Raw genomic sequence first — 16,292 nt, 5'->3', positions numbered from 1 at the left:
AATCTTCTTGGTATGGAAGGAATTTTAGATGCCATGATGTAATCACATTTTTAGCACAGATTGTTAGTTTTTGTCTCCTTAGGTTTCCTTTGCAGACAGAGATACCTCTCTCTTTCTTCAAGTGCAGAGAACACATGTAAATAGCTCTTTTGTTGATTCACTGGGATGCTTTTACTCGTGTGATAAATGAGGACACTTTAAAATATTGTTTCTGTACCTTCTTTGAAATCCATAGAGCTCTTCCTGAGCCATTTGATGGAGTGCTTCATGTAATTTTACCCTTTTCTTATCATCTACATAATACTAGTGCAAATTTATTAAAAATAAGGTTCAAAACATCAGCACATTGCTTTGCAGAATGTATTGTGAGTAATTTTGATGCTGCGTAGGTGTGCAAGCTGTTGCAAACTAACACTGCTATTTGCAAAATTTCACCTTAGCCCTCTGTATGAAAAGGAGGACTGAATACATACAACATATGTATACATAATAAATACATGAAGCATTTTTGTGAAGAAATGGTTACCTGACTCAACATGCCAGCCTGGACTTCTAAACTAGTTGAATGTCACTTTTTTGTTTGGTTTATTTTTTGAGCAAAGCTCCTTCTTCTCCCCCATACAGGAGGTTGTGTCATGTGATCTTTTCTGCAGTTTGCTTCAACTGTTTCCTTGGCAGCATATTCCATATGTTTACTATCACCTTTTTTTGTCCTCTATTAGCCTAGAGCATTTTCCTCACCAAAAGCTTCATGGTTATCTTTCCAGGAAATATCATTGTTCAAAAAAAGTTTTATTGGAGCAAATAAAACACATTTCCAGAACAGTGCTGCCAAATAGCAAAATAAAAAAATGTTCATTGTTTTTGATGACGAAGATATTAAAGAGAAAAAACCCCTGTGTTGTTTAAAAATATCTAAGTCTTTAATAGTACTGCAGGAGAATATTCAATTAAATGGAATGGAATTTTCCAGGGAGCCCATCTAATCTCAGCTTAAAACGACAGATTGAATTAATTTTTTTTCATTTCTGTTTTTCATCTACATTTTGTACTCCCACCACAGCTTGCTAGTATTTATATTTTATGTTGAGGGTCTTTTTTTCAGCTGTTTCTAAAACTTTACAAAAAAAAGCCAGATATCATGTTGGAAACTCAAAGCCCCAAATCAGGCTATAAATCACAAAAAACCTTATGTATGTATGTATATAGATAGATATATCCCATATAAAAGGCCACTGTACTATTCTTTAGCACTTCCTGTGTTGACTTTCCTCTTTCCTCCTCTTACCCCCCACACAGTAGGTAGGACTGAAGTGTCTTACCTGGCTCCTTTACTTTGCAGACTCGGAACAGAGCACTGGGTCAGACACAGAGGTGCTGGCAGAAAGGACATCCTGCTCATTTGGCTCCCATTCTGACCTTACATCTGGTGGCTCAGGCCCTCAGCCTCCTCCACCTTCATCCATGGAAGAGATCCAGGTAGAGCTGCAGTGTGCAGACCTCTGGAAAAGATTTCATGACATTGGGACAGAGATGATCATCACGAAAGCAGGCAGGTAAGACATCTCAGCCTTTCTGTCTAGTTAAAAAAGAAATCATAACCAAACAAACCAATTTTTATTTCATTGCGTTTTTGAGAAATAAACATTTTTTTTCCCTTCTTGATAATCCAAAAGGATAAACATACAGGAAAAATTAAATGGGCCATTTTCTCAGCTGTATCTGGTATTAGCTTTCTTAAGACAGGTAAAGTTGTTTCATATGAGTGCTTGAATAAGTGGCTCCAAAGGAGAACTGGCAGCTGCAGGAAACCATTGCGGATAGTTGCTCCTTTGAACAAATAAATCAGGAAACAATCATTGTACTGTTGGCTATATTGAATTTAAGATGAGTTATGAATTTGGGGGTGAGCCATTTGAGTTTCCTTTCAAGTTTCCATAGCACTTATGAGCTTATTGATTTAATCTCAAATACAGTGAAATTCAAACTCACCTTTGCACCAAATGAATATCTTCCTGCAGTTCTAAATAGATGCAGTGTTAATGACTTCCTGTATAAAAATGTGCAAGCCTAATGTTTTCCTTTGCTATTGCAGTGATAGCATGACAGCTGAGGTTAGGAAGAGCCACTAATTAGCCAGAATTTTTAAAAAGGAAGACTTCACCATGACAGGTTAGCCAAGGAGAAAATCTTCACTGCTGACTACTGTTCAAAAATGGCTAGGAGTCTGTTTGCCAAAACACAACCTAGAGGTAGCTTTACACTTCTAGATGCCCCTAAACTAGGATTTTTAGGCACTTTTGCATTAACAGGCTGTTTCTTACCTCCACCTAATGAGGCTTTAATTCGGATTGACTCGGGGAAGGCGGGCGTCAGCACCACGGACAGAGCCCGCCACGGCGAGCAAACACCGGGCGCGCCCCGGGAGCTGTCCCGACTCTGCCGCAGGGATGCAGCAGGGAAATTTTACCCAAGTTTTGGGGAAAACCCACGGTCCTCTATTGTTTACAGCGTTGTTTCATGTCTGTGCTCTCAAAATTTGCGAGAACAGCTCGACTTGTTGCTTTATATTCTTGTGAAGTGAGCGCTATTGCTCCCTAGCCCCAGAAAGCGCAGGTAATTTAAGGGGAGTTACACAGGACAAATAACCCACGTGATCCCTGAAAAATGTTATCAGAGACAGATCAGCTCCCAGTTTTAGATCTCAGTGGTACAGGAAGCATTTTGCATCAGTACAGAGTGGGCTGCTCGTTTTGACCTTCTGCCTCCAATGGAAGAGGCAAAGTAGCAGGAATGATACCACTTGCTATTGTGCAACACCTCTTCTCTGCAGATGTTAAAGCAGACACAGAGAAAATCATTGTTATCCTCTTTTCATAGGTGGTGAAACTGAGACTTAAATAGTTTAAGTTACCTGTTCAACATCACTAAATATGGCACTGGAAGAACCAACTTCCTTCTTTCTGGCTTTATTGTCCTGGTCCCCGGACCATGCTGTTTCAGAAATTTAAAATAATACATTATTACCTGTTAGATTAACTATAATTAATTCTCTGATGATGCATGGAGTAGATAGACCTAAAAGCAACATAAATATCTCTATGCCCACCAATTCAAACTAAAATGGCCAGAACTTAGTGGTATGAAGAGGATCTTGGCAGCTCACTCATTTCTGAATAAAGTAGATGACCTTTTTGACATCTTGCAAGCTCCAGTGTGGATAATATTTTCACTTACAGAAGACCATGTATCACAACAGAGTCATAACTTCCTGTGCAAATCATACATTCATTATAATCCTGAATAATATTCTTTATCCTTGAAAGGAGATGCTTGTAATTACATGAATCCTGGTGGCCAGCTCTCACATCACTGACCACAGAAAATCGATGTAACTACTAAATAGATGTGTTTTTTTCTGCTTAATGATATTTTTCTCCAGAAATGATGTTAACGATATTGGAGGGCTGCTTTTTTTGTTTTTTTTTCCTGTTGACTACATTTGTAGGTTAATCATTGCAAAGCCTAATGAAGAGCTGGGCAGTTTCTCTAGGTAATACACCTGTTTATAGTGGATGGTCCATACAGATGTGATAGAATTTGCAAATTAGATGGTTAAACAGTTTAACAGGTTAAGCAGTTTTCTCTCTGAGAAGACGTGTCTGTGATGGGTGAGAGCTGAGTCTAGTAGTCCTGTTTCTCCATATGGGATGCATGATATACGATGCATCCCAGAGATTAGATTTTATTATTTCTGGCATAAATAGCAGAACTGGTGTTATTTCCTGAAGATTTCCCACTACTTATTCAAATTGTTAGAGACACACAGTGTAATTTTCATCTGCTTCCTTCCCCACAGAAGATTTTTCTCTTGCTGCTTTCTCTTTGGAAACTCTGAGTCCCATAAGGCCACCTTGTTTTGGAAGTCATTCTAATTACAGACTCTATTGCCTACAACTACAGCTGCTCCTTAATTTTCTATGACTTGTAAAGCACTGCCTGGTTCCTGCCTGTCCCCACAATGTCTCTCTGCTCTTGCTGTGTAATGCTAATTTCTAACCTACGCTCTTATTTCAAACATATTTCTGGAGCTATATCCTGCCTATGTCAGGCACACTGCACTTTTTGACTTTCAGACTCCCACTCTCATTCACTTCTAGTTCTGCTTTGTTTTTTTTTTTTCTTTTCCTGATGCTGTATTTATAGATGTCTCTTTTTTTGTCTGTTTCCATAAACTTACTCCAGTCCTCTTATAACTCTTCCTTTTTCCTTTCCATCAAAACATTGTTACTTAGATTTTAATCAGATGCTTATAACAAGACTCCTTTGTTCCTTGTGTAAAAGATGCAAATGGCTGTCAGCTGCAATCATTCAAATCTGTGATTACCTTTATCTCCTTTTTGTTTGAAAGGCAAACTTAGACTCTGTACAAAATAAAATAAATTCATCTTAAGCCCCAGATCATACTGATTTGAACAACTAGTCCTAAAATATTTTTTAACTCTTTTTCTCTGCTCCCCTATACTAACAGTGATCATACTGGCAGCATCAGTGGGGGAATTTGAGACCTTCTCCACATCCCTACAATCCCTATCTAATGTCCATGGTCACCTGAGCTGCAGGGGTAACTTTCAGTTAACTGATGCATAGAAGTGCTCCCCAAAGTGGGAAACGAGGTGCACTTGTTCCTGGGGGAGTACACTGTAGGGAGTGCTTGGAGTCCTCCTCTGGAAGGGAATGGCTGCCTACTGTTTACAGAGGTGGTTTTATGAGTGCTACCACGCATACCAGCACATCCAAGAAGTACTGTTCTGGGAACACAGGTTCTACCTGTCACAGAGCCAGGATCTCATCTCAGCAATGGGGGAAAGGATCTCATCTGTCATATCACAGTTATCATCCTGTGCTGCAGGATGGCTCAAACTGAAATGCTGACAGCCAGGATCGGTAGTAAGACTGGAAAAAGCCATCAGTGAGTGAAACAGGTGATCTTGTCCTCTCCTGACTTCTCTGTGCCTCCTGATAGGTTAAGTGGTACTTTGCCTGCAGTCTCTTTGGCTCCCTGAAATCATGAGTCTGAGTTGTTTGTAGCATGTACTTGACTGTTTACATTACCAGGTGTTATTTTTTCTTTCCAGTGGAAAGAAGGGCAGGTCCCAAAGCGCTCCTCAGTTGGAGACAGCAGCAGGGATTTTGTGATGAGGCTTTGCTGATGCTGAAGGGGCCCATGGAGAGGACTTCTGAGAGCAAGGGCTGGGAGGCCACAGCTACCAAACTGCTTTTTAGAGGTCCTGGCCCAGTGGGCCAGATAAACTTTCTCCAGCTTCCAGAAGAATGTCCCTTTTAGGAACAACTGAGAAGATCTGCTGGTCTCCCTCTCCCTCATAAACAATAAATCCATTTGCTACCAAGACCTGCCCTCAGCTTTTCCTCTCAGAACACATCTCTACATGATCCCATGCTGCAGTGGGAAACAGAAGGGCATTCCTCCTGTGCCTTTCCTTTCCTTGCCTTGCCTTCCTTTCCTTCACTCCTTACATATTTGTTTCTTTAAAGAAATACACATTTGGCATCAGTCTTAAATGCAAGGAAATATAGATATAAAATAACAAGGGTAACTTCAGGCTGCCCTGTAAACTCACACACATTGTAAACATTGTGCACACTTAATCTGCAGACCTAAATCAGATTCTTTTGCAGAGTTTCTCAACTGGATTTTTTTTATGACTGGGAAATGACTGCTCTGTCTATTACTGAAATAGACACATATTCTTTGCTACAATTGAAGAGCACATCCCTTCATTTCAGGGTTTGCATTTAATGTATGTCACCCTTATACAAGTCTAATCTTATCTAAGTTCCTAACTTAAGGGTAAGAGACTGAAGCTTTATTCTATTAGGAAAAATATCCCATTTGGGGGTATACCTGTGATCCTCCTTCTTTGACCAGTTTCCACAAAGGAAAATTGAACTACATTTTAAAAGAAAATGTTCACCACCGCCACCAAAAAATACTGCTAGCTTCCACCATCCAACTACTTCTTTCTTTTGCTGAAAGTTCCCAAACATGGTTCTTAATAACAGTACCCTACAGCACTGGCAAATACTATTTTAATCAACTTTATCTATCATTAGTTTTCTTTGCATTTGATGTTCATAAACATCACTCTCATTATGGAGGAAAACAGAAATTGAGTAGACTGAGGCACGTGGTTGTTACTAAAAGGATTTTTAAAACACTTCTAAGTGGTCCTAAAGCAGTTGTAATAACTTACTTCATATCACATCGTATTTCCCCTAAAAGGGTACTGTGTGTAAGTTCACAGTCTAAGTTTAGGAAGCCTGTTTTCCTGCTGAGTGGTAAAGCTAAAATATAAATAACTTGATCATCTCAAACTGCTGCTGATATAAAACCTCCTCCTAAAATATATCAAATGTCATCACATGTTCCCTACGAAAACAGACAGCCTTCGTGTCCTGTAGCTGTTGACTACGAAGCTGATACCTTTCTAGATGAAAGATTCTTGACTGTTTATTAATATAGCCATATCCAAATGGCCTGAATTCCTTCCAAACCTTTGAGCCTCTTGTTTTCTATAAGGCTGGTGCCTCTGGGCAACCAAGAGCCAGCCAAGGGGAAATGCAGAGGACAGGGACTTAACCAGGCTTGCACACAAGTACATCCCTAAATCTCCACTGTTAGCCTCTGCCTTTTCCATTTCCCCCTTTCCACACAGCAATGGTGCCAGAGACCTGCTGTGACAATTCCAGGCCACATCTTTATGGCAAGGAAACCTAAGTTACTTTTACACCCACAGAAAAAGAGAAACAGTAATAACTTACAAAACTTTAAAAGTGCACTTAACCCTTAGAGAAAGCAGTGGGATCAGCTGAGCTCTCTCCGATCATTTTAGAGATTAGCCTCTAAGCCTGCTGAATGGTCTGTGGTAATCTTTTACAAGGTATTTCAGAAGCAAACAACCCCACAGGCTATACTGCAACTTTACACAGGGCTGCAGATTTGGAGAGAGCTACTTGGGACACACAGCGCATTCAATTTTCCCAACACAGTGTGCAGACTTAGACCCAAAGAGACTCTGCTTTAATCATGGGTTTCTCATCAACCCTCTGAAACATGACCTACCTCTTTAGCTGCTCCCAAGCCACCTCTCTCTAATTAAAGAGAGCTGGACTATAAAATGCCACATCCTGTACCCATTTGGCTTGGCAGATTTAATGAGCCATTGTGGCAGAAACAAGGTAATGCCCTCAAGCCACTGAAGACTAATCCATTATTCCCTTTTTCCCTCCTGCAAGTCATTCTACTAGCAAACTCACACCATCAGCTGCACAAATTGCTCTCTCCTTGAAGGGTTTCTGCAGATGACTTTTCTGACAGTTTTATGTCTCTCATAACTCCGGTTAGCTGTGCTGTGGCAGCTGTGGGGTGGTGCTCTCCCCACCCCCACGACAAATGCCCTTTTCCAAAGCAGATGCAGTTACTAATAGGTCAGATCTTGTCTTCTCAGTGTGGCCTGAAAAGAAAGAGCTGTGGGTAGGGCAAAGGCTGAGCATCAACCTCTTCCTCCTTCCCACCCTCTTCTGCAAGTGGATGTATGTGGCTTGGCTGGGAAAGAATGAAATAGATTCTCATGGTCATATCCCTGCCATGCAAAGTTTGAGAGACATGTTTGGAGGTGCTGACACAAGCTTTCCTGTTTTCTTCCTCCTCCAGGCTGTGTTCACTAGCAGTACTTTGAGAAACAGAAATGTTGGAAGGAGAACTAAATCTTCTCTGACATTTCACTGCTCCTTACTAAATAGAAGGGAAAGTGTCATGATGGTTTCTAGGGATGGCTCCTTGAAACAGTGGACAACATTTCTTGTATACTTTCCTACTGTTTTGGTATTGTGATTTTAAATTGCCCTTTAATATCCTCCTTCCACCCACATACTTCCATCCTGTAAGGATATGTCTACTTATCACAGAAGCAGAATGTGCTTGTGTATGAGCATCCAGTACTTTTGGGGTTTGCCCTACCAAAGCTCTGTATTTTCTAGGCAGAAGTCATTCAGTTGAGTAACACCATCCTATAAGACCTCAACTTAAGTTTTTCTCAGATAAAGGCTGAGAAGCCACTTGAGCAGACCTCAGGTCTGAGTTAACTGTCAGTGAAACAATGGAGGATTTCTTCCAGTGCTCTGCTCTGATTTTAGTGCTGCTCTATTCCTTCTGCACCTCATTCAGTTCTGCTCCTCAAATTTTATGAAGGTGTAAAAATACCACATTAGTTGCAAATATAATATGGCATAAGCAATTTCCTCAGCATGCTCTTTGAGGGAGGTGTAGGACAGAAATTGGTCTTCTGGCCACCATAAAAATTTTAGGAAGGAAAAATTATGCCATAGCCACACTAACACACTTCAAGGTTAAAATTGTTCTGATCTGTTCTCTTCTGAAATAATTGCCTAGGTACAAACACTTCCAGAACAGTGACTGTGTTTAGCAGAGCTGAACTTGTGCTCAGACAAGAAGAAAAAGCTGAGAATTGTTTCTTGTTGGTGTAGAGTTCCATAACTTGTCTATCAGGAGATAATGCTTAAGATAGATCTGGATCATATGGCGTAGAAAAGACAACACCTATTAAAAAGATTGCACAAAACACTACCAGGACTTCAAGGATACCATGACAATAATGCCAGTGTTTCTGTTGAATGTGAAATACATTCTTAATAAGCAGATTAATTTGAGGGATGTTTTTTCTTAAATAACTATAAACATGAGCATGAGAGGATCTGTCAGGATGATGTATTTGCTTTAAATGTTACCTCAGTACTGTCAAACTCTATATTGAAACGTGACATTCTCCTAAAAAAGAGAACTAAAGTGATCCTGTGTTTAATAGAATATGAGAGAAGAATTACAGGTGGATAGACAGTGGGAAAAACAGGAGGAAAAAGGTACACTGCCCATCCTAGAAATGCTTTAGAGAGGACAATTTGTGTGAAGCACAGCAGAACTGTCTGCTAGGAACTGGGAACAGAGTGCTTGACTGTAAGTATTTTATCATTAATTACAGGTTGTTATCCTGTTACCCCTTTTTCTAAGTGGGAAAAAAATTGAAGATTCAAACCAGTGCCAGCACCATCTCTTCTACCCACATCAAGCCCAGAGGAGTCATGCCAAGGACTGGGCTGTGTAAAGTAGCATGCTTCTGGTGCCAGAGAGAGGTGTAAGGAGCCTCTTCAGCTTCCTTATTCACCATTTTCTTCCTTATTTTCACTTTTATTTTCCTAGGAGAATGTTTCCAGCCATGAGGGTGAAAATTACAGGCTTGGATCCCCACCAGCAGTATTATATTGCCATGGACATTGTCCCTGTGGATAACAAGAGATACAGGTAAGCTTTTCAGGGGCAGAGGTAGGAATCTGGTAACAACTTACTGTCAATGACAGCCTAGGAAAGACCTGCCATTAAACACCATTGCAAATGTGTGCTGGAGGAGACCCTGTTGATTTACACCAACACAGTTGATTTGACCAGAATCATTAGACACAAACCCAGAGTTTTAATACAGTCTCTTGCACTTTTGGCATGAAACCTTTCTCTTTTCAAATAGGAGTTTTTAATTGAGGAGATCCCTGTCACACATTTTGTGATTGACACGATTAGCAATGACTGTCTGAGGGAATTGATAACTGGAGTTATCAATGGGGACTCTGCAGCCCCTAAAACTATACCTGCAAGAAAGAAATGGGCAAGGAGCAGCTGAACCAAGCCGGGCACCTCAGGTCTGGCCTGAGCTGGATTGGGTGGTTTCTGTTTCAAAAGCATTCACTGTCCAGCACAGCAGCCTCAGTGAATATTGGTCCCTGACCTCCAGTATGGAGTCACTGAGAAACCTTCCACTGTTGAGCTAAAGACAGGAAGAAGAGATTTCTTTGATATTAATGGGCTTCTGATCTTAAAAAATACTCTGGAAAACTCATGATCTTCTGCATCCCAGAAAACTCCCCAGACTGAGGTGATTTATGTTTTCTTATTAAAAGACCCCTGAGAGCAAGTCTTTTCTCCAAATTGTCTTGACTGAACCACATGTCAAGGATTCAGAATTGAACCTCTGCTTCAAATGCTAAATCCTGCATTTTTGCTCCCAAATTGTACAGAGTTTTTCTCAGGAAAATGCTTTGCCTGGGAAGCAGCAAGACAGTTTCTGATACTCAGCTGAATGTTTTTTCTCTTTCTAAGAGGGTGGTTCTAACAACATTGACATTGAAAATACATTTATTTTCTTACCCTTTGTTTCTGTCCTTGTCAGCTTGTGCAGCCACATAGAGCAAACTAGCATGAAAGGAAAAGACTCATCTTTTTCTCTTTTTTTCCCCCCACTTCTTGTGAAAATACAGGAAATGAGCAATTGTTTGTAGGTAAAGACTGAAACATCTTAGCAGAGCTGAGTAGGGACCCAATGAGGGGCAGCACAGGGCAGAACTCAGAGGTGTCAGCAGAGCTGTTTGTGAAATGCCTTAGAGGGAAGGAGCTGCAGGGGAGAAAAAAAAGTGTCTAGGCAAAGCTGTGGTAGAGAAATTTATGGCATATATAGGATGGCTAGATCAGGAACACAAAAGACCACAAAAGGCCAGGAACTCAAAAATAATTTTTTTCTCTAATCCCAATGTATGTAATACTGTATGGAATTTCCTGTTTTGCAACACTCCAAACCAGAAATTTTGTTTTATCAATTTTTTTTACTGGTATCCACTGGATATTGCCCTTTCTGGGTGAAGCCACATGTGTTTTCCAAAGTCTGGTATGAGATACAATGCAGATTTCCAGAAATTGCAGGGCATTTATTAATATTTTCAGGGAAGACTTTGTTTACCCGTATTTTCCAGCCTCTTACTGTGGCTCAGAGAGGGTTAAGGATTGAGAAGGCACATGTGGCAGAGTTTTACAGGGAAAATAACTGCAAGGTGGTTTTAATAAGGAGTCAAGTCTGAACAAGTGGTTCAGGGGTAATCTGGCTTTCATTTAGAAGGTAGGAGGTTGCAATAAAGCACATTCTCCCCTGACTGCAAATGAGAGCTTGGGGTGCATGAGGGTGGCAGGGGAGGGGGAACCCTGGACATGTTCCTACAGTGCATGAGCAACAACCTCCCTTAGCCACCTACCCTTCCTCTTTCAGGTATGTGTATCACAGCTCCAAGTGGATGGTGGCTGGCAATGCTGACTCCCCAGTGCCCCCAAGGGTTTACATCCACCCTGACTCCCTGGCTTCTGGAGACACCTGGATGAGGCAGGTGGTCAGTTTTGACAAGCTCAAGCTGACCAACAACGAGCTTGATGATCAAGGCCATGTAAGTTAGAAGTTAATCCTGGTGCCTGCCGTCCCAGCCTTGCTCCTCTCAGACTTGAAAAGGTGCTGCTTCTGCTTTGATGCCCCTGTGTCCCCTTGGGCACGTGTCTGTGTCTGCTCTCCAGAGTTATGGAGCTTTTTTCCCTATTTCAGTGCTTTTCCTCAGACTGTTGCCTGAATACACCCTATAAAGCAGCTTTCTCTCTGCTCATAGCACAAACTTTGTCTCGTACATGCTTGTAAGTAAAGGATAATTTTCTTCTTATTAGCTCTTACTCCATCCCTGATTTTTTGTACATATGGATGCTGTGTAAAATATTTGGGGAGAAAAAAAAAAGTCCTTTTCCTTTTGTTTTCTCTTCAGATAATCTTACATTCAATGCATAAGTACCAGCCTCGTGTTCACGTCATCCGCAAGGATTTCAGCAGTGATCTTTCTCCTACAAAGCCAGTTCCTTCAGGAGATGGGGTGAAAACCTTCAACTTCCCTGAGACTGTTTTCACCACAGTGACAGCCTACCAAAATCAACAGGTAAATCCTTCATGCTCCTTTTACGTTTTGTGTTCATAAAAATATGCGTGTGCTCTTTGTGACGGAAACATTAACTTCTCTGAGAAACATAGAAAAGTTACACTTTACAGGCTAGAAAAGAAAAAGCTTGCTCTGGGGTAGTGTGTAGACATGAAGTCTCTAGCCAGGAAGCCACCTTGAAGATAAGAGGGCTGTAGCTTTTACTGTAAGATGAGTAAATGAGATCAACTGTAAAGAGGTGTGTTGTGTTCAGATTTCCTTGCAGCCTCATGGTGCAACACTAGATTCACTCTAATTTTAAGGCTGTACAGTTACTCCAGGTCAGTTAGAGACAAAACAGTTGTGGTTTTTACAGCTGTGAAGGAAGAAGTTTTAAAGAAGCCCAATCTTATCAGTTTGTTGACAGAAATAGCCTTTGAATGCATGTATTGCATATGAACTGAAATTATCATGCATGAATGTCCTGAGGGATATGAGTCAGGTGAGGAGTCAAGTTATGCCACTGAGATTTAGCAAAGCAAACTTCCAGCTCTGCAAGGAGATGGTCCATAGGATCTCCTTGGAGTCTGCCCTCAGGAACAAGGCATGGAACAGGGCTGGCAGATTTTTAAGGAAGTTAAAAAACGTTTTTTTGACTTTAAGGAAGTCTTCCATACAGGCCAACAACTAGCATCCCCCAGGAGCAAGATATCAGGCAAGGAAGTCAAGAGACCAACATGGCAGAGAAGGGACCTGCTGGGCAAACCAAATGGAAAGAAACAAATGCACAGGCAGTGGAAACAAAGACAGCTAACCTATGTAGGGATTGGGTGAGGAAGGCCATGGCAAAGCTAGAACTAGACCTGGTAAAGGATGCAAAGAATAACAAGAAGGGCTTCTATAAGTAAGTTAAGCAGAAAAGGAAGGTTAAAGAAAGTGTCTCTCCCCCTGATAAACAGTGCTGGAAAATTGCTAATGACTGATGAGACGGCTGAGGTACTTAACTTTTTTGCCTCAGTCTTCAGATGAATGAGTCCTTTCTTTTCATACCTCTTGAGTGGATGGACAGCAGGATGGGGACTGGGTAAGCAAAATGCTTCCCACTGTAAGTAAGGATCAGAAGAGAAGGCTTTGGGGTGACCTAATTGCAGCCTTCCAGTACCAGAAGGGAGCCTCTAAGAAAGATGGAGAGACTTTTTACAAGGGCATGTAGAGACAGGAGGAAGCAGAATGGCTTCAAACTGGAAGAAAATAGGTTTAGATTAGATATTACGAAGGAATTCTCTACTGTGAGGGGGGTGACGTTGTTCCAGGTTCCAACTGGCACAGGTTGCCCAGAGAAGCTGTGGGTGCCCCATCCCTGGAACTGTTCAAGGCCAGGTTGGATAGGGCTCTGAGCAACCTGGTCTAGTGGAAGGTGTCCCTGCCCATGGCAGGTGGGTTGGAATGAGATGATCTTTATGGTTCCTTCCAACCCAAACCACTCTGTGATTTTATGATTATTTCTGTTTGATTCAGGACTTGCACAGCTCCCAGTGATGGGACTTAGTATTGACTTTAGATACTGTAAGGAAAAGATGTTGCCACAGCAGGATTCTTTGTCTAGGGACCTCGACTTTGTTACTGATCTACACTTTTCTTAAACTAGACTTCATTTAGTAATTGTGGACTGAAGGACAGACCCATATTAAATCAGCTGAAGGCAGATTGCAATATTTAACCAATTTTTAACAACTGTGAATTCTGACAATTTAGTGAAATGTTATAAAGTTTTTTATTTTGCAACATATAAGAGAGCATGCGTGCAGACAGTGCTCCTATGACTGCTTCTTTTTCTGCCCATGACTCCCGACTTTTTTTCTCAGTCTGGTCCCCTTGAACTGACTTAAATCAGGATCTAAAATGGATCAAAAATATTGCAACACAGTGGTGGGTTTGCTATCACTGCAGTATGGGAAATTTCTGCCCCCCCTCGCCTAAATGCAGATACTCCACAAATCTTAACTGTAGATCAGGCAAGGAAAGAGGATAGGGAAAGGAGAAGAAATGATGGGAAATAAGCCTCTCATTCATCCTTAATGACCAGACTTATAAGACATAATTACACAGGGAGGGAGAGGCTAAGGGAGGGATCCCTGTTGGGGCCTGGAACCATAAGCTGCCTCACTGTAAAGAAACACTGAAATTTCTGTCTCTCTGGATTCCAAACGTTTGGGGACTTCTTTCAAAAAAATCTGGGGGACACAATCACATTTTTATAATACCAGTAAGGAGATTATGATGGGCTGGAGAAACCTTTTCATTAAAACCAAATTTAAATCCCCTGAATCTGCCTGCATGCCCTCCAGTGGCTGTAAAGCTTTGCCTTACTGGGGGAAGCGTCTCTGGAAACAATTGTAAAATGTTAGCAAATCCACCACAGGGATTCCCTCTGCTGTAATTCCATCCTCCACAGAACATATCTGTCTCTGTACACACAAGTCCCAGGACAGCTGCAAAGTCAGGCTAGCGGAAATTAAGTTCACAAATTAAGCTTCTGCAAAAATAGGAGCTGCATTCCAGATCTGAGGTTAATATCCAGAGTAAGGGCTTGGTTCTGACAGAAGCAAAACACCTGCAAATCCCCTTCAGATCAGACTGTATTAAACTGGTCCCTTTTGAGCAATTTCAGCAAAACCACCTCAAATTTGGTAGGATCTGGAGATCTCACTCTCATTTCATTCCAAAGATAGAATCTCTAGAACAAGGTGAGGCTGGCAGAGGAAAGCTCTTGTGCTACACCAGGCTGTGCAATAGCCAACAGGGAGTATAATACCACAGGCTGCAAGGTCAAAATCCTGGTGTTATATTCCATATTTACCAACATGGAATTCATGCTTAAAAATAAAACAGGAAGGAAGATTGCCCCAAAGCACTCAGTCTGGCTGCTACCTCCTTCACTTAGAGGAGGAAAAAAACAAAAAAGAAAAAAAAAATTTCCAGACCAGAAAACTCTTGAGGGCCACCCAGATGCTGACCAGAACAACAGCAGCTTGTACGTGTGACTGGGTGGCCATCTGACATCTTTGAGCCTGTAGCCTCTGCTTTGCTTTGCCTTTTCTCTTCAGCATTGTTTGAAGGTCCATGAGTTCCATCCAGCCGCTGGATATCTGGAGTGTTGAGGCTGAGATAACTCAGATAGCAGCCAAACTTGAGCAGTGTGCCTGCTTCCCAAACCACACAACCACTGGTAAATTACAGCTCCTGGGGCTTTGCACCTGGTGTGCTGCTACCTCAGGAACAACTTCTCAGCCCCAGCACTGTGCCAGGTTTCCTAATACTACCATGTTTTCTGTCTCTGGTGCCATTTTTTGATAAGCAGATCATCTGTTCATGGATAATGGAAGGGCAAATTTAACAGAGGTCTGGGGAAATAAGTAGGGAAGATCACTGTACAGGTGGCTTGGGCAAGAATGGTAATCATCCATGATTTTCATTTTTTGAAAGAAAAAAAAATCGAAGACATCAACTAATTCTCTTTTCCTTCCTTTTAGATCACCAGATTAAAAATTGACAGAAACCCCTTTGCTAAAGGTTTCAGAGATTCTGGGAGAAACAGGTAACAGAAGCTTGTTTGTGCTTCCTTACTGATCTCTTCCCTCCTTTCCCTGATGAATGCACAGGGCATGTGTCTAAAGCTGAGAAAAGCAATTTTTAAAAAATTAAAATGAAGAACAGAGATAGAAAAATGAGGGATTGCAGAGAGTAAACCAGACAGGTCACAGTCTAACGCTGTGCAAAATAATTATTCTTTATTACATGTAGGGTTGGCCGAAGGGCATTTTTTATTTTTAATTTTCACAGGAAATGCCAAAACTTGGAGTGCAAATGCTTGCTTTACGTTCGAAGAAAAAATGAGTTTCTCACAGGCATGCAGCATGAAAGTGCAAAAACATTCTAGTTTCAAACAATTTCAGTTTTTCTCCAGCAATGTCCAATTGTTTCACTTTGACCATGTTGCTTGATTTTTGTCATGATTTTTATAGAAGAATTAAGTAGAACACCTTAAATATTATTTGGAAGAAGTTTTACTTTAACAGCACAGTAGTTAATGTGAGCTTTAATCACCCCCCCCATTGTATTAGTAAAAGACATTACAGCGTTATCAAAAGAGAGTAAGAAAATCAAAAAAAAGTTTCAACTTTTTCTGCCTTTCATAAATCCTGCAGCAGAATGTGCAGCAGATCTAAATATTTCAGACCTAAATGATGAGGGTATCCCTTAAATCAGTGTGACAAAGGCTTTAAACCCTAATTACACAATTAGACGTATATGACTACATTACAAGAAGCTCAGGGTTGTAAAGCAAAGCTCTGAGTGTGCAGACCAGAGTAGAAGTCATGTGCATAGCCCTCATTTGCTGTCCCCATGGGCACTGCAATTCA

General features: G+C 41.1%; 1 protein-coding gene across 2 annotated transcripts in view; it reads left to right on the top strand.

Annotated features, from left to right (window-relative positions):
* Positions 1–16,292, top strand: part of TBX15 (T-box transcription factor 15) — a 92,881-nt gene that overhangs the window by 54,944 nt on the left and 21,645 nt on the right. For both annotated transcript variants that reach the window (XM_042031193.1, XM_042031192.1), the window contains exons 2-6: positions 1,343–1,556; positions 9,299–9,400; positions 11,187–11,358; positions 11,722–11,889; positions 15,402–15,466. In XM_042031193.1, the coding sequence (XP_041887127.1) occupies positions 1,465–1,556; positions 9,299–9,400; positions 11,187–11,358; positions 11,722–11,889; positions 15,402–15,466 (599 nt within the window). In that variant the 5' untranslated portion in view covers positions 1,343–1,464. The remainder of the gene's footprint in view (positions 1–1,342; positions 1,557–9,298; positions 9,401–11,186; positions 11,359–11,721; positions 11,890–15,401; positions 15,467–16,292) is intronic.

This window comes from Corvus kubaryi, unplaced genomic scaffold (assembly GCF_017639235.1).
Source record: "Corvus kubaryi isolate FWS band 111438036 unplaced genomic scaffold, C.kubaryi_AGA036_p1.0 37341, whole genome shotgun sequence".
Taxonomy (NCBI): domain Eukaryota; kingdom Metazoa; phylum Chordata; class Aves; order Passeriformes; family Corvidae; genus Corvus; species Corvus kubaryi.
The sequence above is the reverse complement of the archived record's forward strand: the minus strand, read 5'-3'. Positions and strand labels throughout refer to the sequence as shown.